The 23,984-nt window shown below is 37.2% G+C and overlaps 1 protein-coding gene across 1 annotated transcript in view; it reads right to left on the bottom strand.

Moving 5' to 3' along the window:
- Positions 1–23,984, bottom strand: part of LOC142349780 (E3 ubiquitin-protein ligase UBR3-like) — a 161,360-nt gene that overhangs the window by 69,842 nt on the left and 67,534 nt on the right. Inside the window, exons 15-17 of the mRNA XM_075401549.1 lie at positions 13,716–14,013; positions 13,467–13,504; positions 13,060–13,397 (exon numbers count right to left, since the gene is read on the bottom strand). Coding sequence (XP_075257664.1) covers positions 13,060–13,397; positions 13,467–13,504; positions 13,716–14,013 — 674 coding nt within the window. The remainder of the gene's footprint in view (positions 1–13,059; positions 13,398–13,466; positions 13,505–13,715; positions 14,014–23,984) is intronic.

Genomic DNA, 23,984 nt, shown 5'->3' with positions numbered 1-23,984 from the left:
ACTATATCCTCATTAGCAAGGATATTAAAAAGATTCAGTGATAAGACCGCAATAAGTACAATAAATACTAGCAGAACTAAAAAAAAAGCTCAAAAATTTTTTGAAAAACAACAGCGTATAAGACATAGAAAGCGAAAACTACGAACTGAAACGATTAACTAGATTAATTTCAGCAACTTTAATAACCGATAAGACCTGTCATTAATGAGACTAAGCCATATCACAACAAAGTGCACAATAAATCTCGCAATACTCAAAAATTCGATAATATTTATTGAAAACCATTGCTTGGTGTCAAAGTCACAGAACGCTTTAGCTTTCAGCTGAAAAAAAAATAAATGGATCACAAAAATCACTATTAATATCTTGAGACCTGACCCGCACTGATAATTTTTGAAAAGAAATAGAACAGAAGTATTAAAAACCGCTACCTATGCACCCTTAATAAGATTCATTTCAGTCGTATTACTAGCCAATGAGGCCCACTAAGTGATAAGTTAGCGGAAACAACAAAAAAACTGGCAATGCGAACAATTCGCCCTTATATAAAAAATAAGGTGAACGTCATAAAAAGCATTAGCTGTCGTTGAGAAATTCAAGGAATTGCATATGGCGCAATGCGTCAAACTAATAGCACCCAAGAGAAGAAATACAGAAAACAGAGGTCAAATTGACGCACGCCACTCAAAATTCCCTCTCAAAATCCAAACATTTGTTCAGACACCCATTTCCAACTTAACTGAAACTAGCAAGCCCGCATAAGCATCACAAAATCATATCCGAACAGGTTTAAAAGAATAGAGGATTTTTTCGTGGCAACTCGGGTTCGAACCCTTGCCCCTCGTTTAACAGCCATAGCTCTTACCTCTTAGGCTACCGACGAGTATTTTTGGCGTCCATTACCTTATTTAACAGCAACTTTTGGTTAAGCGACAATTTGGGCTTTGCTGTGATTAAGGTGCGCTATGTTAAAGGAGCGCAATGAATTTGCATAAAACGAGCTTCTACAACCAAATCCTAAATTTATTTCCGAGCACATCATACATCCTTTTCCTCCCCTACTTGGGCTTGAAAAAAAACATTTGCAGAGCAGGCTCTTAGGCATGATTGCGCGGGCTGCATTCTTAAGGATCGTTAAAACATGTGAACATATGAGCGCTGCTAAACATTGCGTTCAAGTGCGACTTAGATTTAATATATTAGATCTCGCTTGTTTTTGTTAAGCTGTATTCTTAATGAGCACAAAAACTTGTTCAGATCGGAAGCTTAAGCATGGTGGATTAGGCTGCATGTTTAAGGATTGTTAAAGCATGTTAAGATAGGACAGCTGTTAACCATTGCGCTCAAATGCGACTTACATTTAAAATACTAGATAGATAGATGAAAGGGAATTAATGAAATGCAGAACGAATGAGTGAACATAGAACCAAAGGAAGATATAGAAAACAATTAAGAGGAAAGAGAGAAAGAACAGAAGATAAGTATATCCAAATCTCAAGCCTTTACACGAGTACACTAAGCATCCGTTTCCGCCCCTACTCAGGCTTGAACCCCTGCCCATCGCTTCACAGTCTTAGGTCTAATCCCTTTGCGCTAACGAAGCCTGTTGCTTTTGTCTATTCAACTGACTACATGCAAAAATTTCTGGTCATCGGCTCTTTGTCTCGCTTGTTTTTGTTAATCTGCATTCTTAATGAGCACAAAAATTTGTCCAGATCGGGAGCTTAAGCATGGTGGAGTAGGCTCCATGTTTAAGGATCGTTAAAGCATGTGAAGATAGGACAGGTGTTAACCATTGCGCTCAAATGCGACTTACATTTAAAATATTAGATGAGAGGGAGAGACAGAAATGGAGAAAGAAAGAAAAGACAAAGGAATAAAGAAAGAATGAAAAGAAGACATAAGTAACAAAAAAAACAAAGAAATGAAGAGGGGAAAAAAGACAACCAACTCACCAATTTTTTATCCCAGTAAACGATGCATCCTTTTCCTCCACGACTCTGGATCGAACCCATGCCCTCTCTTCACAGCCACAGGCCTAATCCATTGCGCTACCGACTCCTGTTTCTGTTGTCTATTGAACTGGATACACTCGAAAAATATTGGTCGATGGCTTTTTGTCTCGCTTGTTTTTGCTAAGCCGTATGCTTAATGAGCAAAAAAACATTTGCAGATCAGGCACTTAGGCATGATCATGTAGGCTGCATGCTTAAGAATCGTTAAAACATGTGAATATAGGAGCGTTGTTATCCATTGCGCTCAAATGCGACTTACATTTAAAATATTAGATGAGAGGGAGAGACAGAAATGGAGAAAGAAAGAAAAGACAAAGGAATAAAGAAAGAATGAAAAGAAGACATAAGTAACAAAAAAAACAAAGAAATGAAGAGGGGAAAAAAGACAACCAACTCACCAATTTTTTATCCCAGTAAACGATGCATCCTTTTCCTCCACGACTCTGGATCGAACCCATGCCCCTCTCTTCACAGCCACAGGCCTAATCCATTGCGCTACCGACTCCTGTTTCTGTTGTCTATTGAACTGGATAAACTCGAAAAATATTGGTCGATGGCTTTTTGTCTCGCTTGTTCTTGCTAAGCAGTATGCTTAATGAGCAAAAAAACATTTGCAGATCAGGCACTTAGGCATGATCATGTAGGCTGCATGCTTAAGAATCGTTAAAACATGTGAATATAGGAGCGTTGTTAACCATAGCGTTCAAGTGCAACTTACATTTAATATATTAGATATAGAAGAATAAATAAGAACGGAAATAAAGAAGGGAGCAAGAACGAAAACAAGATTCACCATTTTTGAGCCAAAAAAAGAAGCTGGAGCGGTGATAACCGTTGCGTTCAAGTGCGACTTACATTTAATATAACAGGTTAGAGGGAGAGAATGAAATGGAGAAAGAAACAAAAGATGAAGGAATAAAGAAAGAACAAAAAGAGGATACAAGTAAAAAATAAAAGCAAAGAAATGAAGAAGGGAAGAAAAAGACAATCAACTCACCATTTTTTATCCCAGTAAGTTATAAATCCTTTTCCTCCCCTACATGGGCTCGAATCCATGACCCTCGCTTCACAGCCATAGTCTAATCCCCTTGCGCTACTGAAGCCCGTTGCGGTTGTCTGTTGAACTGGCTACATACGCAAAGTTTTCGACAATGACTTTTTTGTCTCGCTTGTTTTTGCTAAGCTGTATGCTTAATGAGCAAAACACAATTACAGATTAGACGCTTAAGCGTGGTGGTGGTTTATGCTGAATGTTTAAGGGTCGTTAAACGTCTGACGATAGTAGTGCTGTTAACCATTGCGCTCAAGTGCAATTTACATTCAATATATTAGGGGGAGAGATGAGGGGGAGAGAAAAAAATGGAGAAAGGAATAAAAGATGAAGGAATAAATAAACAACAAAAGGAATATATAAATTTAAAAAACAGAAACGAAGAAGGGAAGAAAAGGACAACCAAATCCCAAATTTAATTCCGAGTACATTATACATCCTTTTCCGCCACTACTTGGGCTTGAACCCATGTCTCTCGCTTGACAGCCACAGGTATAATCCCTTGCGCTACAGACGCCTGCTGCTGTTGTCAATCGGTACTGGCTACCGAAGCAAAATTTTTATCAATGTCTTGTTCGTTTCGCTTGTTTTTGCTAAGCCGTATGCTTAATGAGCGAAAAAAAAACATTTGCAGAGCAGGCTCTTAGGCATGATTGTGTGGGCTGCATTCTTAAGGATCGTAAAAACATGTCAACATAGGAGCGCTGCTAAACATTGCGTTCAAGTGCGACTTACATTTAAAATATTAGATGAGAGGGAGAGAAATAAATGGAGAAAGAAACAAAAGATAAAGGAATAAAGAAAGAACGAAAAAAAGATATAAGTAACAAAAAAACAAAGAAATGAAGAGGGGAAGAAAACGACAACCAACTCCCGAATTTTGTATCCCAGTAAACGATGTATCCTTTTCCTTCACCACTCGGGATCGAACCCAGGCCCCTCCCTTCACAGCCACAGGTCTAATCCCTTGCGCTGCCGACACCTGTTACTGCTGTCTCTTGAATTGGCTACATACGAAAAATATTGGTCGATAGCTTTCAGTCTCGCTTGTTTTTTCTTAAGCTGTGTGTTTAATGAGCAAAAAAAAAACACTTACAGATCGGGCACCAAAGCATGGTTGTATAGGCTGCATGTTTAAGGATGTGAAGATAGGAGCGTTGTTAACCGTTGCGTTCAAGTGCGACGTGCATTTAAAACATTAGATATAGAAGAATCATTAAGAAGGGAATTAAAGAAGGGAGCTAGAAAGAAAAAGAGGCTTTTTTCGTACCGACTCGGTCTCGAACCCATGCCCCTCGCTTCACAGCCACAAGTCTAATCCCTTGCACTACCGACGCCTGTTACTGTTGTCTATCCGTTGTGGCTACATACAAAAATTGGTCGATGGCTTTTTGTCTCGCTTGTTTTTGCTAAGCCGTATGCTTAATCAGAAAAAAAACGTTTACAGATCAGGCACTTAAGCATGGTCATGTAGGCTGCATGTTTAAAGATCGCTAAAACACGTGAAGATAGGAGCGTTGTTAACCGTTGCGTTCAAGTGTGACGTACATTTAATAGATTAGATATAGAAGAATGAATAAGAAGGGAATTAAAGAAGGGAGCAAGAAGGAAACACAGTAGTGGATGAAAAACAAGATTCATCATTTTTGAGACAAAAAAGAAGCCTTTTTTGCACCGACTCGATCTCGAACCCATGCCCCTCGCTGCACAGCCACAAGTCTAATCCCTTGCACTACCGACGCCTGTTACTGTTGTCTATCCGTTGTGTCTACATACAAAAATTGGTCGATGGCTTTTTGTCTCGCTTGTTTTTGCTAAGCCGTATGCTTAATGAGCGAAAAAACATTTACAGATCAGGCACTTAAACATGGTCGTGTAGGCTGCATGCTTAAAGATCGCTAAAACACGTGAAGATAGGAGCGTTGTTAACCATTGCGTTCAAGTGCCACTTATATTTAATATATTAGATATAGAGGATTCAATAAGAAGGGAAATAAAGGAGGGAGCAAGAAGGAACCACAGTAGTGGTTGAAAAACAAGATTCAGCATTTATGACACAAAAACAGAGGACATTTCTGGCACCGACTCAGGCTCGAACCCATACCCCTCGCTTCACAGCCACAGGTCTAATCCCTTGCGCTACCGACAACTGTTACTGCTGTCTCTTGAATTGGCTACATACAAAAAATATTGGTCGATAGCATTCAGACTCGCTTGTTTTTTCTAAGCTGTGTGCTTAATGAGCAAAAAAAACATTTGCAGATCAGTCACTTAAGCATGGCCGTGTAGGTTGCATGTTAAAGGATCGTTAAAACATGTGAAGATAGGAGCGTTGTTAACCATTGCGTTCAAGTGCGACGTACATTTAAAATATTAGATATAGAAGAATCAATAAGAAGGGAATTAAAGAAGGGAGCTAGAAAGAAAAAGGCTTTTTTCGTACCGACTCGGTCTCGAACCCATGCCCCTCGCTTCACAGCCACAAGTCTAATCCCTTGCACTACCGACGCCTGTTACTGTTGTCTATCCGTTGTGGCTACATACAAAAATTGGTCGATGGCTTTTTGTCTCGCTTGTTTTTGCTAAGCCGTATGCTTAATCAGAAAAAAAAACGTTTACAGATCAGGCACTTAAGCATGGTCATGTAGGCTGCATGTTTAAAGATCGCTAAAACACGTGAAGATAGGAGCGTTGTTAACCGTTGCGTTCAAGTGTGACGTACATTTAATAGATTAGATATAGAAGAATGAATAGGAAGGGAATTAAAGAAGGGAGCAAGAAGGAAACACAGTAGTGGTTGAAAAACAAGATTCAGCATTTATGACACAAAAACAGAGGACATTTCTGGCACCGACTCAGGCTCGAACCCATACCCCTCGCTTCACAGCCACAGGTCTAATCCCTTGCGCTACCGACAACTGTTACTGCTGTCTCTTGAATTGGCAACATACAAAAAATATTGGTCGATAGCATTCAGACTCGCTTGTTTTTTCTAAGCTGTGTGCTTAATGAGCAAAAAAAAACATTTGCAGATCAGTCACTTAAGCATGGCCGTAAAGGCTGCATGTTAAAGGATCGTTAAAACATAGGAAGATAGGAGCGTTGTTAACCATTGCGTTCAAGTGCGACATACATTTAAAATATTAGACATAGAAGAATCAAAAAGAAGGGAATTAAAGAAGGGAGCTAGAAAGAAAAAGGAAAAAGGCTTTTTTCGTACCGACTCGGTCTCGAACCCATGCCCCTCGCTTCACAGCCACAAGTCTAATCCCTTGCACTACCGACGCCTGTTACTGTTGTCTATCCGTTGTGGCTACATACAAAAATTGGTCGATGGCTTTTTGTCTCGCATGTTTTTGCTAAGCCGTATTCTTAATCAGAAAAAAAACGTTTACAGATCAGGCACTTAAGCATGGTCATGTAGGCTGCATGTTTAAAGATTGCTAAAACACGTGAAGATAGGAGCGTTGTTAACCGTTGCGTTCAAGTGTGACGTACATTTAATAGATTAGATATAGAAGAATGAATAAGAAGGGAATTAAAGAAGGGAGCAAGAAGGAAACACAGTAGTGGTTGAAAAACAAGATTCAGCATTTATGACACAAAAACAGAGGACATTTCTGGCACCGACTCAGGCTCGAACCCATGCCCCTCGCTTCACAGCCACAGGTCTAATCCCTTGCGCTACCGACAACTGTTACTGCTGTCTCTTGAATTGGCTACATACAAAAAATATTGGTCGATAGCTTTCAGACTCGCTTGTTTTTTCTAAGCTGTGTGCTTAATGAGCAAAAAAAACATTTGCAGATCAGTCACTTAAGCATGGCCGTGTAGGCTGCATGTTAAAGGATCGTTAAAACATGTGAAGATAGGAGCGTTGTTAACCATTGCGTTCAAGTGCGACGTACATTTAAAATATTAGATATAGAAGAATCAATAAGAAGGGAATTAAAGAAGGGAGCTAGAAAGAAAAAGAGGCTTTTTCGTACCGACTCGGTCTCGAACCCATGCCCCTAGCTTCACAGCCAAAAGTCTAATCCCTTGCACTACCGACGCCTGTTACTGTTGTCTATCCGTTGTGGCTACATACTAAAATTGGTCGATGGCTTTTTGTCTCGCTTGTTTTTGCTAAGCCGTATGCTTAATCAGAAAAAAAACGTTTACAGATCAGGTAATTAAGCATGGTCATGTAGGCTGCATGTTTAAAGATCGCTAAAAAACGTGAAGATAGGAGCGTTGTTAACCGTTGCGTTCAAGTGTGACGTACATTTAATAGATTACATATAGAAGAATGAATAAGAAGGGAATTAAAGAAGGGAGCAAGAAGGAAACACAGTAGTGGATGAAAAACAAGATTCATCATTTTTGAGACAAACAAGAAGCGTTTTTTTGCACCGCCTCGATCTCGAACCCATGCCCCTCGCTGCACAGCCACAAGTCTAATCCCTTGCACTACCGACGCCTGTTACTGTTGTCTATCCGTTGTGGCTACATACAAAAATTGGTCGATGGCTTTTTGTCTCGCTTGTTTTTGCTAAGCCGTATGCTTAATGAGCGAAAAAACATTTACAGATCAGGCACTTAAACATGGCCGTGTAGGCTGCATGTTAAAGGATTGTTAAAACATGTGAAGATAGGAGCGTTGTTAACCATTGCGTTCAAGTGCGACGTACATTTAAAATATTAGATATAGAAGAAACGATAAGAAGGGAATTAAAGAAGGGAGCTAGAAAGAAAAAGAGGCTTTTTTCGTACCGACTCGGTCTCGAACCCATGCCCCTCGCTTCACAGCCACAAGTCTAATCCCTTGCACTACCGACGCCTGTTACTGTTGTCTATCCGTTGTGGCTACATACAAAAATTGGTCGATAGCTTTTTGTCTCGCTTGTTTTTGCTAAGCCGTATGCTTAATCAGAAAAAAAAACGTTTACAGATCAGGCACTTAAGCATGGTCATGTAGGCTGCATGTTTAAAGATCGCTAAAACACGTGAAGATAGGAGCGTTGTTAACCGTTGCGTTCAAGTGTGACGTACATTTAATAGATTAGATATAGAAGAATAAGAAGGGAATTAAAGAAGGGAGCAAGAAGGAAACACAGTAGTGGATGAAAAACAAGATTCATTTTCGAGACAAAAAAGAAGCCTTTTTTGCACCGCCTCGATCTCGAACCCATGCCCCTCGCTGCACAGCCACAAGTCTAATCCCTTGCACTACCGACGCCTGTTACTGTTGTCTATCCGTTGTGGCTACATACAAAAATTGGTCGATGGCTTTTTGTCTCGCTTGTTTTTGCTAAGCCGTATGCTTAATTAGCGAAAAAACATTTACAGATCAGGCACTTAAACATGGTCGTGTAGGCTGCATGTTTGAAGATCGCTAAAACACGTGAAGATAGGAGCGTTGTTAACCATTGCGTTCAAGTGCGACTTACATTTAATATATTAGAAGATATAGAAGAATAAAAAAGAAGTGAAATAAAGAAGGGAGCAAGAACGAAACACAGTAGTGGAAGAAAAACAAGATTCACCATTTATGAGACCAAAAACAGAGTCCATTCTTCGCACCGACTCGATCTCGAACCCAAGCCCCTCGCTTCACAGCCGCAGGTCTATTCCCTTGGGCTACCGACGCCTGTTACTGCTGTCTATTGAATCGGCTACATACGAAAATATTGGTCGATGGCTTTCAGTCTCGCTTGTTTTTTCTAAGCTGTGTGCTTAATGAGCAAAAAAACCATTTGCAGATCAGCCAGTTAAGCATGACCGTGTAGGCTGCATGTTAAAGGATCATTAAAACATGTGAAGATAGGAGCGTTGTTAACCATTGCGTTCAAGTGCGACTTACATTTAATACATTAGATATAGAAGAATAAATAGGAAGGGAAATAAAGAAGGGAGCAAGAACGAAACACAGTAGTGGATGAAAAACAAGATTCACTATTTATGACACAAAAAACAGAGGCCAATTCTGGCACCGACTCAGGCTCGAACCCATGCCCCTCGCTTCACAGCCACAGGTCTAATCCCTTGCACTACCGACGCCTGTTAATGTTGTCTATCCGTAGTGGCTACATACGAAAATTGGTCGATGGCTTTTTGTCTCGCTTGTTTTTGCTAAGCCTTATGCTTAATGAGCGAAAAAACATTTACAGATCAGGCACTTAAGCATGACCGTGTAGGCTGCATGTTAAAGGATCATTAAAACATGTGAAGATAGGCGCGTTGTTAACCATTGCGTTCAAGTGCGACTTACATTTAATACATTAGATATGGAAGAATAAATAGGAAGGGAAATAAAGAAGGGAGCAAGAACGAAACACAGTAGTGGATGAAAAACAAGATTCACTATTTATGACACAAAAAACAGAGGCCAATTCTGGCACCGACTCAGGCTCGAACCCATGCCCCTCGCTTCACAGCCACAGGTCTAATCCCTTGCACTACCGACGCCTGTTAATGTTGTCTATCCGTAGTGGCTACATACAAAAATTGGTCGATGGCTTTTTGTCTCGCTTGTTTTTGCTAAGCCGTATGCTTAATCAGAAAAAAAAACGTTTACAGATCAGGCACTTAAGCATGGTCATGTAGGCTGCATGTTTAAAGATCGCTAAAACACGTGAAGATAGGAGCGTTGTTAACCGTTGCGTTCAAGTGTGACGTACATTTAATAGATTAGATATAGAAGAATGAATAAGAAGGGAATTAAAGAAGGGAGCAAGAAGGAAACACAGTAGTGGATGAAAAACAAGATTCATCATTTTTGAGACAAAAAAGAAGCCTTTTTTGCACCGCCTCGATCTCGAACACATGCCCCTCGCTGCACAGCCACAAGTCTAATCCCTTGCACTACCGACGCCTGTTACTGTTGTCTATCCGTTGTGGCTACATACAAAAATTGGTCGATGGCTTTTTGTCTCGCTTGTTTTTGCTAAGCCGTATGCTTAATTAGCGAAAAAACATTTACAGATCAGGCACTTAAACATGGTCGTGTAGGCTGCATGTTTAAAGATCGCTAAAACACGTGAAGATAGGAGCGTTGTTAACCATTGCGTTCAAGTGCGACTTACATTTAATATATTAGAAGATATAGAAGAATAAAAAAGAAGTGAAATAAAGAAGGGAGCAAGAACGAAACACAGTAGTGGAAGAAAAACAAGATTCACCATTTATGAGACCAAAAACAGAGTCCATTCTTCGCACCGACTCGATCTCGAACCCAAGCCCCTCGCTTCACAGCCGCAGGTCTATTCCCTTGGGCTACCGACGCCTGTTACTGCTGTCTATTGAATCGGCTACATACGAAAATATTGGTCGATGGCTTTCAGTCTCGCTTGTTTTTTCTAAGCTGTGTGCTTAATGAGCAAAAAAACCATTTGCAGATCAGCCAGTTAAGCATGACCGTGTAGGCTGCATGTTAAAGGATCATTAAAACGTGTGAAGATAGGAGCGTTGTTAACCATTGCGTTCAAGTGCGACTTACATTTAATACATTAGATATAGAAGAATAAATAGGAAGTGAAATAAAGAAGGGAGCAAGAACGAAACACAGTAGTGGATGAAAAACAAGATTCACTATTTATGACACAAAAAACAGAGGCCAATTCTGGCACCGACTCAGGCTCGAACCCATGCCCCTCGCTTCACAGCCACAGGTCTAATCCCTTGCACTACCGACGCCTGTTAATGTTGTCTATCCGTAGTGGCTACATACGAAAATTGGTCGATGGCTTTTTGTCTCGCTTGTTTTTGCTAAGCCGTATGCTTAATGAGCAAAAAAACATTTACAGATCAGGCACTTAAGCATGGTTGTATAGGCTGCATGTTTAAGGATCGTTAAAACATGTGAAGATAGGAGCGTTGTTAACCGTTGCGTTCAAGTGCGACGTACATTTAAAATATTAGATATAGAAGAATCGATAAGAAGGAAAATAAAGAAGGGAGCAAGAAGGAAACACAGTAGTGGATGAAAAACAAGATTCACCATTTTTGAGACAAAAAACAAGGGCCATTTCTGGCACCCATTCGGGCTCGAACCCATGCCCCTCGCTTCAGCCGCAGGTCTATTCCCTTGGGCTACCGACTCATGTTACTGCTGTCTATTGAATCGGCTACATACAAAAAATATTGGTCGATGGTTTTCAGTCTCGCTTGGTTTTTCTAAGCTGTGTGCTTAATGAGCAAAAAAACATTTGAAGATCAGTCACTTAAGCATGGCCGTGTAGGCTGCGTGTTAAAGGATCGTTAAAGCATGTGAAGATAGGAGCGTTGTTAACCATTGCGTTCAAGTGCGACTTACATTTAATAAATTAGATATAGAAGCATAAATAAGAAGGGAAATAAAGAAGGGAGCAGGAACGAAACACAGTAGTGGATGAAAAACAAGATTCACCATTTATGAGACAAAAAACAGAGGCCATTCTTTGCACCGACGCGGTCTCGAACCCATGCCCCTCGCTTCACAGCCACAGTTCGAATCCCTTGCACTACCGACGCCTGTTATTGTTGTCTATCCCTAGTGGCTACATACGAAAACTGGTTGGCTTTTTGTCTCGCTTGTTTTTGATAAGCCGTATGCTTAATGTGCAAAAAAAAACATTTATAGATCAGGCAGTTAAGCATGGTTGTATAGGCTGCATGTTTAAGGATCGTTAAAACATGTGAAGACAGGAGCGTTGTTAACCGTTGCGTTCAAGTGTGACGTACATTTAATAGATTAGAAGATAGTTTGAACAAAAATCACGCTTCAAACCTACATTTTGGGTTCCATTTAAACTAATCCAACGTGATCATAATCACTATTCTATTATGAGTTCTTATTGGCGCGAAAGAGCCAGCAGAGCTTTTAAATTTGATCTCAAATGACAGGGGTGCCAATTTAAATTAGAGGGGACTGTAATTTTTCTATGGGTATAAAAATTCTTACAAAGGAGGGATTCAAAAACTCAAACTCCTGCAAACTGGACAGAAGCATTGACCACTCGGCTATCACTCCCTTGCGATATCTAATCTTACAGCCACTTTGCGGAATAGAGCAATTTAGGTGATGCAAAGAAGTCAAGTACAAAAAAGTCACTGAAGACGTGAAATCGAAAGAACGTTCTAAAACAAAACGGTCAATCAATAAGTTTGCTCAAAAAACACGTTTACAATAATTGCCTTAAACGTCGTTCGAGAGCAATTAAAAAACACAGCGCACCAATAAAATCCAAATCATTGGGATTTTAAAAATAGGGCCGCAAAAATATTGGTGAACAATATGAGGGCGGCTATTAATCAACACTCTAATCTGACTTAAAAGTCATGACATCAAAAATCGAAAAGTGTGAACAGATCTTGAAAAAAAGCGCACCAATACAATCCGAATCCTTTGGATTGTACAAAAGGGAGGCCACCCAAATGATAGCTGTTGAGACTCTGACGGCGGCTATTAATAACTATCATTACATTAATCAGGACAAAATAACAGATTTTTGTCATCTAGGTAAAGGGGATTTCGAGATATTAGCTCCTGCTACTTATGCTGCAACGGCTGAACCCGTAATTATATCCACTTTCGTTTGTAATTTGTTTCCCTAACAAAATTCTATTCAATTCAAATTAAATTTTGCATCGATCTTCACACTACTAAGACAAAGAGCAAAATCTTTGCTCAATACTTTCAACTCACAGAAGCTAGATTTTAATCAAAATATTACAACAGTCTGACCAGGCCTGAAAAACCATCAACTTAAGCGAGCATCATCCAGACTGGTCAGATTTTTTAAAACTTATTCACGGTGAAACCAGCAAAAAATGGAGAGAATAAACTGCTGCATTTCAAAAAGCATATTTAGTGATCAAAACACCACGGCCATTTGAATAACTCGAAAACTACTCCAGCAAGCGCAAAAGTAAAAATTTGACTATTTGTTTACTTTCCATTTTTACTTTCTATTTGTTTCAACGATAGTCTAAAACACAGGCTCCATTTACGAATGATTCCAATTCTCTTACCTTTCCAAGAAATCGATCTTTGCCGCACTGGGAGATGAGGAGGCAGCCAAAATTCTTTGGGCACCATCTGAACAACCCAAGCCTGAAGCACCACTATCAGATCCAGTTGCAACCGGAGGTGCCAGTTCATCAATCACTTCTTTAACTCTATTCCTTCCAGCAGAACTGAATTCAATAATTCGAGCAAGTACAAGCTTTATGTGGTGTACAGCACTGCCACAGTTGTAATTATGGTGATACACACTCGATTCCCTCAAGTCACTCATTGTATAATTCTTGCCCTCTCGGTGAAGTTTATTGTGCAACTTTATTAGTAAACTAAGAATATCTTCTTTGACCTAAAAACCAAACAAAATTATTTTTTAATCGTTCCGACCAGTGGAGGCGATGCAAGAGACGGTACTTACGACGTAGTTTCTCGCGTCGGATTTCAAACTCTGCAGGTCTAAAACATCAAGATAACATTGTAGAATTATCAAATATCGCAACCTATTTCAGCTCACATTTTCAAATTCTTTTTTGGTTCCCATTTTTTTATGTCCGTCTGTTTAACTTACTAAATGGGGCCAATTTTAAAATATTCCAAAAATACTAAAATGAGGGATAAATTAAAGATGGGACTATAAAAGATTGAGTAAAAGAATTATAAAACTAACATTGAGATTTATAAAGTGACTTCTCCGCTACATAATCCACGAAAGAGCTACAGTTTTCAACCACTGAGTCATGGGGGAACCAAGACTTGAAGTCAATATCCACCAAACTCTTCTGCCGATCCTGTGATTTACTTGATGGGCATTCTGTTTCGACTGTACTCGTTGTTGACAATGGCGCTGAGGAAGATGTAGTGGATGTCGCTGTGCCGTATTTTGAATAGTAATCAATGGACAGAGACAGAAGGTGCACTGCCAGGGCCAGCAGAGACTCAGGGAGCGAGTTCTCGCTGTGTACAGCCTAAAACCGCACGGCATAAATTCTATGTGCTCATATTATTTGAATCAGCCACGCAAGTATGCCTCATAAAAGAATGCACTTTTCCCCAAGAAAAATGGCGAAAAAACTTCTGAAAAAAATTAATTCCGTTTCCGCTATCAGTTCAGCAGCTGTTATTCACCAAAAAGACCCATTATAAATTCCAAAAAAAAAAATTAAACGTACAGTATTCTCTGTAGTAGTGAAAATTTCAAAATTTATTGAACTAACTTGCACTGATAGGCCGTTGTACGACTTATCAGAGCTTTCTTCAAAGTTGTGTAACAACATCAGCAAAAGAAAAGTTTTTATTGAAAAGATGCTTACTTCTTTTGCAGATTACTTCTATACGAATACAGGGACCCTCAGTTTCTTTCACCAGGGAAAAGCCCTCTGAAAACACTTTTCCAAGACGAAAAAAATTTTGGTCTAGAGAGCAAAGCATTGAAAAAAAAGCAGGATTTGGAGAAATATCAAGTTTTCTCTCTAACATTTTTTTTAGATCTTACTTAATAGGATAAGGTAGATAGAAAAATGTTTTTCACCCGCTTGCCTAACCGTCGCCAATTAAAACATTAGTTCACCCCCTCTTATCTCACAAAACTCTAAAACATAGCAAATAATTCACTAATGGCGAACCCGGGTTGTTCATCATACAAAATTCTTAGTAGTCATACTAATACTAGGTCATATAGGATTCCTAGTAATCATACTAGGTCATATATGATTTGTATGATTTCTTGGTGTTATACAAGGATCATATATGATTTCCCAGAAATCATACAGGGATCATACAAAAAAAATTTCAAAGGCTAAAAATTGAATAATTTTCCTTTTCTAAGTTGAAAAAATTTCTTGGAAATCAAACAAGGTCATATATGACACATAAAACATTGACTGGTGCCACAAAATTTCCTATATTGTAGTCAGAGGACATATTAAAATATTTTACCGCAATTGCAAAACATATTTTTTTCTTTGTGTACGCTAAAAATAACTTCTGTGCAATTGTAACTTATTCACAAAACGAATTTGAGGTTATATGCAAAGTTTTTTTTTAAATGTTTCTTATAAATGAGCATTTGTATGTATTAACTGGCGTCAGAGAATATCAAAACTTCAGGTATATATTTGGCCTTACTCTTTTATTTAGAGACCAACTTTGCAAATGATATCGTACGTTAGGGTCTTTTGGCGGATCACAAAGTGATGCCGGGGAATCACATGGGCAATGCTTTAACGAATGACATTTAAAAAACATGGAAAAAGGTTTACGAAAAATAGATTTATGATTCTTGGGAATCATACAAGGATCATATATGGTTTCTTGGTAATCATACACGGATCATATATGGTTTCTTGGTAATCATACAAGGATCATGTATGACTTCTTAGTAGTCATACAACGATCGTACCAGGAAATACGTTATGATTTGTATGACATCAAATATGATCCTTGTATTACTACTATGGAGTGTCGACTCGGGAATACTCATGTTTCTTCTTCACTTTATTATTGCTATCGAGACCTGAAGTCAAATACCAAAACGTATTTGGTTAGTTAGCAAAAGTTCGACTGCTTAGGGAGATCATATGGGGATTGTCGCTGAGTTCTTTAGAAATTTTAAACGAGGCAATTGATGGTGATACAACTGCATGAACTATTGACTGAAAGAAGTGGGCTTCGCTGTACCATTTCGGATGACTAATGAGTAATCAAAACTAAAAGTAGAAGAGTTTGACAAAAAATTTTGCAATTCAGTTTTCAAAATCAATAGGGTCATCATTAGCTGTTCCTTTCTTTCCTTACTTCAAACGAAGTCCGCAAAAGAAAATGCATTATGTAAGACACATTGCCGCCTTGATTACGGTTTCTAATTTTCTCACTGGCAGCACCATTGAAACTAAATTCAGTGCCAGTAGGACTCGCGCCTGTGAATCCTCATATGTGTTTAGTGAGATGAAAGACCTTTTCGGTTTGCTTCACTCTCCTTCGTTCGATAATTTTCACTTAAAATTTCTCCAGCACTTTGTCCATTTATGTCGCAGTAATAACAGATTACTAATCGAAGAAAAACGTTCAATTAAATCAAATCAATTTGACCTGAATTATTTTTTCATGTTATCTAATTGTGCGTGGTTTGGTTTCATTGCTCAAGTTCTCTACAAATTTTCTCTCTTTTTGTTTCAATAGTTTTTAGAGAAATCCAATTGTAACCATTATTTTCAATAGTTCTGATCTTGTTTCACCGTGATTTCAGTCAAAACTTGCAAACTTTTCATAGCGAAAATTTAAAGTATTCACTTGTTTGAATCTCGAAAGTGATATTGAAATAGTTATGGTAGACAAAGTTAAATTTTTGTAAAGTTTCTAGCACTTTTGACGAGTGTGAGATCGTCTTTGGACGATGATTAGCAACAAAGAAGACCTAGATTGCGTTCTTTTCGTTGACGTACGTTTAAGGATCCAGTTCACAAGGGATCCAGTTCGCACTGCATCCTCGCTCCAGCTCAGTAATAATGGCACAAACTTGTTGTTATGAAGTTAGTTTTTGTTTTTTCAGATATTATATAAATGCTGTTGTTCAATGTTTGTTTCTCTATTTTTAGGACAATTTTATGAATAATCAATTGAGTATACTACCAGCCATAAGATTTTTAATCATTTGCTTCAATTTTTCAATATTTTTTTAATACAATCTACAAGCACATTCTTCTATTTTTATTACATTGTAAAAATTGGACATTCTAATTGGACATTCTCTTAGTTGGCCTAACACATTGCAAACCTGCTGTCTCTCTCCATTAAAGTTACTCCTAATTCATCCTATGACAGTTGAGTTGTGTAAATTTATGCTGAAATTTTAACGAGTGTTGACGATTGTAGAGAATTAAATTCTGCTATCTGCTTTTCTTGTTCCAACTGATCTAAGCGCTTTTACCTTTGATTATCGAACACAGATTGGTCACATTGCATTGGATTGTCCTTTTATTGCATTGTCATTTTGTTTCAAAAAACAGTCGGAAAAATTCCGCAAGCGACTCCAAGCAACAGACGATCCAGAAAAAAACGGCCAAAATCAGCCTAAATCAATCTTTTGTCTGAATTATTCGTAGCCTCGCCAGCTATTTAAAAAAACTATTAAAAAACAAAAATCCATATCGTAAAGAGGACAGCAAATTCTGACAACAAAACATATTCTTAAATCTAAAAAGCATTACATTATTGGGAACCCAGACGGTAACCTTAGAAAACGCTCAAAATATTGTCAGATGGACAAACACTGATAAGCTAAATACAACTGACCGGGATCCTAATTAAAAGGCAAAAAATTCTAAAATTTTAGATCTCTTCAAAACAAAATACCAATCAAAAGATAGATGGGAAAAAAGGCATATGACATAGTTCAAAATGTTACAGAATCATAAAAACCTAAAATACAATTTAGGCATCAAGAAAATCTTTAATTTTTTAACGTCATAAAATTTCAACTAACTTTTTTTCTGTTCCTGGCATCTTTTTAAAATGAAAAATAGTAATAGCAAAAATTATATTTATTAGAAGAAAAGCAAAGGGAAAAGATAGAGCAAAAAAAGTTCATATCCGAAAGCTAGCTCTTACAAATAAAATTACAAATAAACTTAAGAACTTACAAATAAACTTATTATCAGGTCAAGTAAAAAAAAAACAGAAAGTAGCACAGAAAATCAAAAAAATATCACTGATCCAGTTAGCTAAATGCAAATAATTGCAGACAAAAATGTAAAAAAAACTACGGAAAAAGCTAAAAACCCTTAATCTTATTTAACATTTCATATTCATAAACGCAAAGCAAATAAAAATATAGGTAATGTCAAAATTTTATGCAATCGCATCACAAACAATCCAGAGAAACATAATTGGGCAAATTTCTCAATTGTGGAGGCTAGGCTCACAATGCAAAAAATGACGTCACGCACACTTCAGTTGAAATTGCATGAACAAATAAAAGAAAGCAGATTTTGAAGTGGTTGTGACGTCATATGGTCGTAACAAAAATCGCGCGACGAAATACTAAAAATCAAGATAAGGCCAATAATAGCCCCAGCTATCGCTGTGCGGCATTCTAAAAGAATAGCTTTTATTATATATAAAGAGTTCAGTAAAATCACATAGCCATCCTACGTCCAAGCTAAAACAGAGAAAACAGAAACCAAAGCATTGAAATATAGAAAAAAGTGCGAAAAAATCTGAACGCTGCTAAGATCTAAAACACAAAAAAATACTTTATTCGCTGAGATTAGTGTGCAAAACACTGTTCTCAAGCGTCCCAAAACTCACAGAGTCCAGCTTCATAACTCACAAATGCTAAATATTAACAATGTAACAATTGGAACTGAACCAGATACTGATTCGACAAAAACACAGACATAGCCGGCAGATTACCGGAATAGCTGCGAACAACACCTGCTTTCCGTGTAATAAAGAGAGTATCAGGCAGATGTAAGTTGATGAATTTATCGAACAACGGTCAAAAAGCTATTTAAAAAACGTTCATGGATAAATAAAAAGGATTGTAAAACTTCACTCCTACGAAGACTAGTTTTGTAGCGACCTTCATTTAGCTTATGAGTTGCTTAGAACTCAATCTAATTCAAAATAAAATTAAGTTTAGCAAGGGCAAAGGGCATTTTATTGACTGAGGTAAGTCACGCATTGCCAAAATCTAATCACGCAAATGACCTTAAAGCTTTTGCTAACGAGAGCGAGAATTGAAGTCAAGCGCATTCAAACGCCGTTAATAAAAAGCATTGAAAAATAGGACTTCTATCTTTGCTGCGTGCTAATGAAAACCGAAAGAAATGCGTCAGACATTGTAGCAAATTCAGTGAGACAAATTCCCGAAGCAACTTCAAGCGTCAAACGTTCCAAAAAATCTTTAAAAACAGCCTAAATCATTGTCTTTTGTCGGAAAACAACTCTTGAGTCACCGGTTATTTAAAATTATTAAAAATTTTATGTAAACCGGAGATGAAATTTTAACAAAACACAGAAATCGTTTTAATCATTTCTAAGCATTGCATTATTAACAACCCAGCCGGTAACGCTAAAAAGCCATAACTTTTCAGATGGAAAAACACTGGTCTCAACTTAAAAAAAACTACAAAAATCATTTCATTCGCTGAGATCAGTGTGCAAGACACTGTTATCAAGCGTCCCAAGCCTCACGAAGTCCAGGTTCACAGCTCAAAAATAGGAAATAATATCAATATAACAATTGAAACAGAACCAGATACTGAACCGACTAAAACACAGACAGAGCCGGCAGATTGCCGAAATAGCTGAGATAAACACTTGATTTCCACATATTATAGAAAGGATCAGACCGATAAAAATTGACAGATAACGTTAGAAAACGCCCAAAATATTATCAGATGGAGAAACAATGGTAAAATAAACTAAACTGACCGGGCTCCTAATAATAAAGGTAAAAAGTCTAAAATCTCAGATCTCTTCATATAAAATTAACAATCAAAAGATACGTAAGAAAAACAGTGAAAGAAAGCATTCAAAAATTTGAACTTTTTCAGCTTTGCCGCGTGCTAGATTAAACATACCCGGCAGATTGCCGGAAAATAGCCGCCGTTGATAAAAGAAGCATCATTGGAATTGAAAGAATAGATATGGAAAAGAATTTTGTACAAAAACATCTTCTAAGTCCGATTTATTTTGATGGCATTTCGTAGTTGAACAAGCTGCAAAATGAGGTAAAGCGAAACATTTTTTGTTCGATGAAGTAAAAAAAAATAGGAACGCTATAATAGCCGGCTAAAAAAGAAGAGGGCGGCTAATAAAAATGAGTGTCAGACGAAACAAAACAGTCAAAAATTCCAAAAGCCACTCCAAGCGTCAAAGTTCCAGGAAAAATCATAAACGTAGCCTATATCATTTCCTTCTGTCTGAGAACTGTTCTTAGCCTCGCCAGCTATTTGTAAAAATTGTTGAAAATTTAAATCCCTGTCGTAACGCAAAAGCAAATATTAACAAAACACAGAAATCTCAAATCAAAACCGAACTTTTCAGATGGACAAACATCGGTAAGCTAAATAAAAAAGTCGGACTCCTAATTGTAAAGACAAACAAGTCTACAAATACAGATCTTTTCAAATAAAATTGAGAACCAAAAGAAACTGGGGACAAAAAGGCTTATAACTTTGTTCGAAATGTAACAGAATTGAAAACATACAAACTACAATTTAGGTATTACGCAATTCATTAACTTTTTAACGTCACAAAATTTCTACATTTTTTCCGTCCCGTACTTGACATCTTTTTAAAATTTAAGAAATCTTAGAATTTACAAAAAAAATAATAATTTAAAATATCTTTTTATATCTGGTCAAGTAAAGTAAAACAGCCAAAAGTAGCAGATAATTCTGAGAGCTCCAGTAAGCTAAATGCAATTAACTGCAAACAAAAAGTAAGAAAAACTAAAAAAGCTAAAATCTTAAATGTTTTTTATTCATAAAATTATAGGTAATGGCACAAACGCAAATATATTTAACAGAAAAAAAGGTGTGATTTTTTGATTGTGGAGGCTAGGGTCACAAAGCAAAAAATAAAAAAAAACAGACACAAGCTTGAGAACTAAGGTAAAGCGAAACAAATTTCATTCCCCGACAGCAATAATAGCCCACCGAAAAGATGAGGGCCGGCTATTAAAAAGCAAAAATATATAACCAAATGCCCAAAAGCGGTTAAAAACGGTTGTCTATATTCACCATTCCCTAAAAACCACTTTCCAAAGTAGAATTTTTAAAGTTCACTTAACGCAGCACATAATTTGTTTAGAAAATAGTTCACAGACCAAATGTACTTAGCTTTATTTCAAATCATAACGTTGTCTGAACAAAAAGTACTTCCGGTTAAAACCTCAAATAAACCAAAACTCCTCTTCGAGTCGTAACAACCAGAAAAACAGCAATATAGCTGATCTCAGCTTACAACTTCTCAGCAAAAAAAACAATTTTCAAATTCTATTCACAATTTTCAAAGCAACGAGACACTAGCGTCGGAAGAATTGCTCCTGAACGACTAGTGGGAGCTCTAATCAATAGCAGCCGGCTTCAGTCGGGAAGAGGAGCCTAAATGGGACTAAGAATTTCAATAGTGGGCTTCAAATAACCACATTAGAGGTTAACATATACCACTAAAAATGGCACCAGTTTTGGCGCACTTTTTATTTGACTTTTAGTATTAAATTGCGGCCAATTTAGTTCAGCTGCTTGAAATTGTGATTGAGAGAGAATATTTGATCACGCGAAACGCAAAAAATGAAGGGAGTAAAAGTCACTCGAAAAGCCAAAACGGTCAAGCAAAAACTTTGCATAAAAAAGACACAGGTTTACAATAATTGCTTCTCTACGAGAGCAATTAATAACCAACTGTTTTCAACCCAGCATCCACGTATAAAAATTACGAGGTACTTGGGATATATTTATACATTCCTACTGCTAAGTTCGACCAATCAAATTTGTCATGAAGAGGTTGGTGAAATTACATTATTATTATAACACTTTTATGACTTCAATTCAATTGCATTTAGAAGATATACATTATCAAATTAGACTTAAAAAGTGAGTGCAGAGGTCACTTTATTGAGTGAGGAAAATCATGTATGCTAAAAAAATTTATAACACGCTTGACCAAAAACGTATACAGAATGCAGTAACAAATATCCCCACACAAAGTCATCTGCTAGTGGTAGATGTCACCTTGGAAACAGAAAAAAGTATAACTTTGAATTCTCGGCGCTTGATTCAATGGTTTTAAAAAAACCGTAAGAAGACATTTTTTTTAAAAAAACTACGATATGGCCAATAGAAGCCCCAAATCATTTAGCGGCTATTAATATCCGGCATATTGCCGAAAAAAGATGCCAAGAGGCTGTTGAAGCCTTGGATTCTGGAAAAAATCTGCAGAAAAAACTAAAAAAAAACAACTCATTAGTTCCAATTGAACCGAGAAAAGAAATATAGCCGGCAAATTGTCAGAAAATAGCCGCTGTTGACGCACTTGATGCACATCAGGATTGAAACAGAAAGAAGAACAGAGAGAAATCGCGACCGAAGTTATTTCTGGTTTTTAGTGTCAAAAAGGGTTCTAATTTGACCTGCAGTTTCAATTAAACTGTAAAACTATACTTAATTCAGCTTCTAAACTGAACGCTATTAAGCTTAATACTAACATCAGTTAGCAATCATTCTGATGAACTTTGATAACCTAATTCTGTATAACTTAATTTAATGACCGGGCATTATCGGTTTAACCCGTTATTTTGATTTCGCTCTTTTGACTTTGACTTCATCCATTACACTGCGTAATTCAATGCGTGAAAAAATTTAAAATTTTAGTTGGAACAGTGAGTGAGGTAAGTCAGAAGTCAAGCGTAAAATCGTGACTTATGTAAAACGTGATCAAAAGGTAAAGCGAATTTAAAAAACATAGCAGGGCAGGTCTTGACGTACAATTCAAAGAAATTTAATTGACTAAACAAAAAAATAGACCTAGAAAGGACAACGACTGAATTCGGAAAACCATTGCTAAAAACTCAGATAAAAAACATAGCTGGCAGATTGCCAGAAAATAGCCGCAATAGATTCGTAGATCGACAGTCTAAAAAAACAGTGAAAAAGACAGACCAAAAAAATTTCGTCTTTTCATTGAAGGCTGATCTGTTATACTTTGATTAAAAATCTGTATAAGTTATTGCTGCCTCTATTAGCTGATCTCAAATAACCTTCATTTAGAGTGACACACACCCATTTGACCTTATCTCTTTCAATTAAAGTAAATAAAAGTCAATTTCAAATTGAGGAAGTCATTTTTGAGAGTGAGGTAAGTCAAGTGTGACCAAAAATTTAATCACGCGCATGAACAAAAAAATCGCTCCACTAAGAGCGAAAAATGATGTCACACATGCAATTCAGTTGAAATTGCATGAACGAATGAACAAAAAGTGGCTGTGACGTCATATGGTCGTAACAAAAATCATGACGACGAAATAAAAAAACATAGCAGGACAAGTCCTGACGTACAATTCAAAGAATTTACATTCACTAAACAGAAAAACTAGACCTAGAATGGACTATGAGTGAATTGAGAAAACAATTTCAAAAAAAATCAGATCAAAAAATAAGAAAAAAAAAACAAAAAAAAATCAATGTCAAAATGCCGCATGTGAACAAAAAACCACTAGCGAGTAATGAAAATTTAATTCAAACAATAAACTAGGCCTAAAATGAGCTGTGAATGGATTGGGAAAACCATTTAGAAAAAAATCCGATTCGAAAAATCGAAAAAACAGTAAAAATTAGAGTGAAATTGCCGCATGTGAACAAAAAACCACTACCGAGAAACCGAATTTTTGTTCAAACACCACTTTCGCACTCTACTTTAAAATTAGAGCGAAAAAAATTCACGCCGCAAAACCACTCGCTTTTTCGCTCCATTTCCTGTTTAGGCGTGACCGAAATCACTACTCCAATTTGACTTCAAAAATCATGAAAATGTGTGAACAGATCTTAAAAAAAAACATAGCAGGACAAGTCCTGACGTAAAATTCAAAGAATTTTCATTGACTAAACAGAAAACTAGACCTAGAACGGACTATGAATGGATTGGAATAACCATTTAGAAAAAAATCCGATCCAAAAAATCGAAAAAACAGTAAAAATCAAAGTGAAATTGCCGCATGTCAACAAAAAATTACTAGCGAGAAAGCGAATTTTTGTTCAAACCCCGTTTTCTCACTCTACTTTAAATTTAGAGCAAAAAAATTTCACGCCGCAAAACCACTCGCTTTTTCGCTCCACTTCCTGTTTCGGCGTGACCAAAATCACTACTCCAATATGACTTCAAAAATCATGAAAATGTGTGAACAGATCTTAAAAAAAACAAAAGACAGCGCCCC

This window comes from Convolutriloba macropyga, chromosome 11 (assembly GCF_964194025.1).
Source record: "Convolutriloba macropyga chromosome 11, txConMacr16.3, whole genome shotgun sequence".
Taxonomy (NCBI): Eukaryota; Metazoa; Xenacoelomorpha; order Acoela; family Convolutidae; genus Convolutriloba; species Convolutriloba macropyga.
The sequence above is the reverse complement of the archived record's forward strand: the minus strand, read 5'-3'. Positions and strand labels throughout refer to the sequence as shown.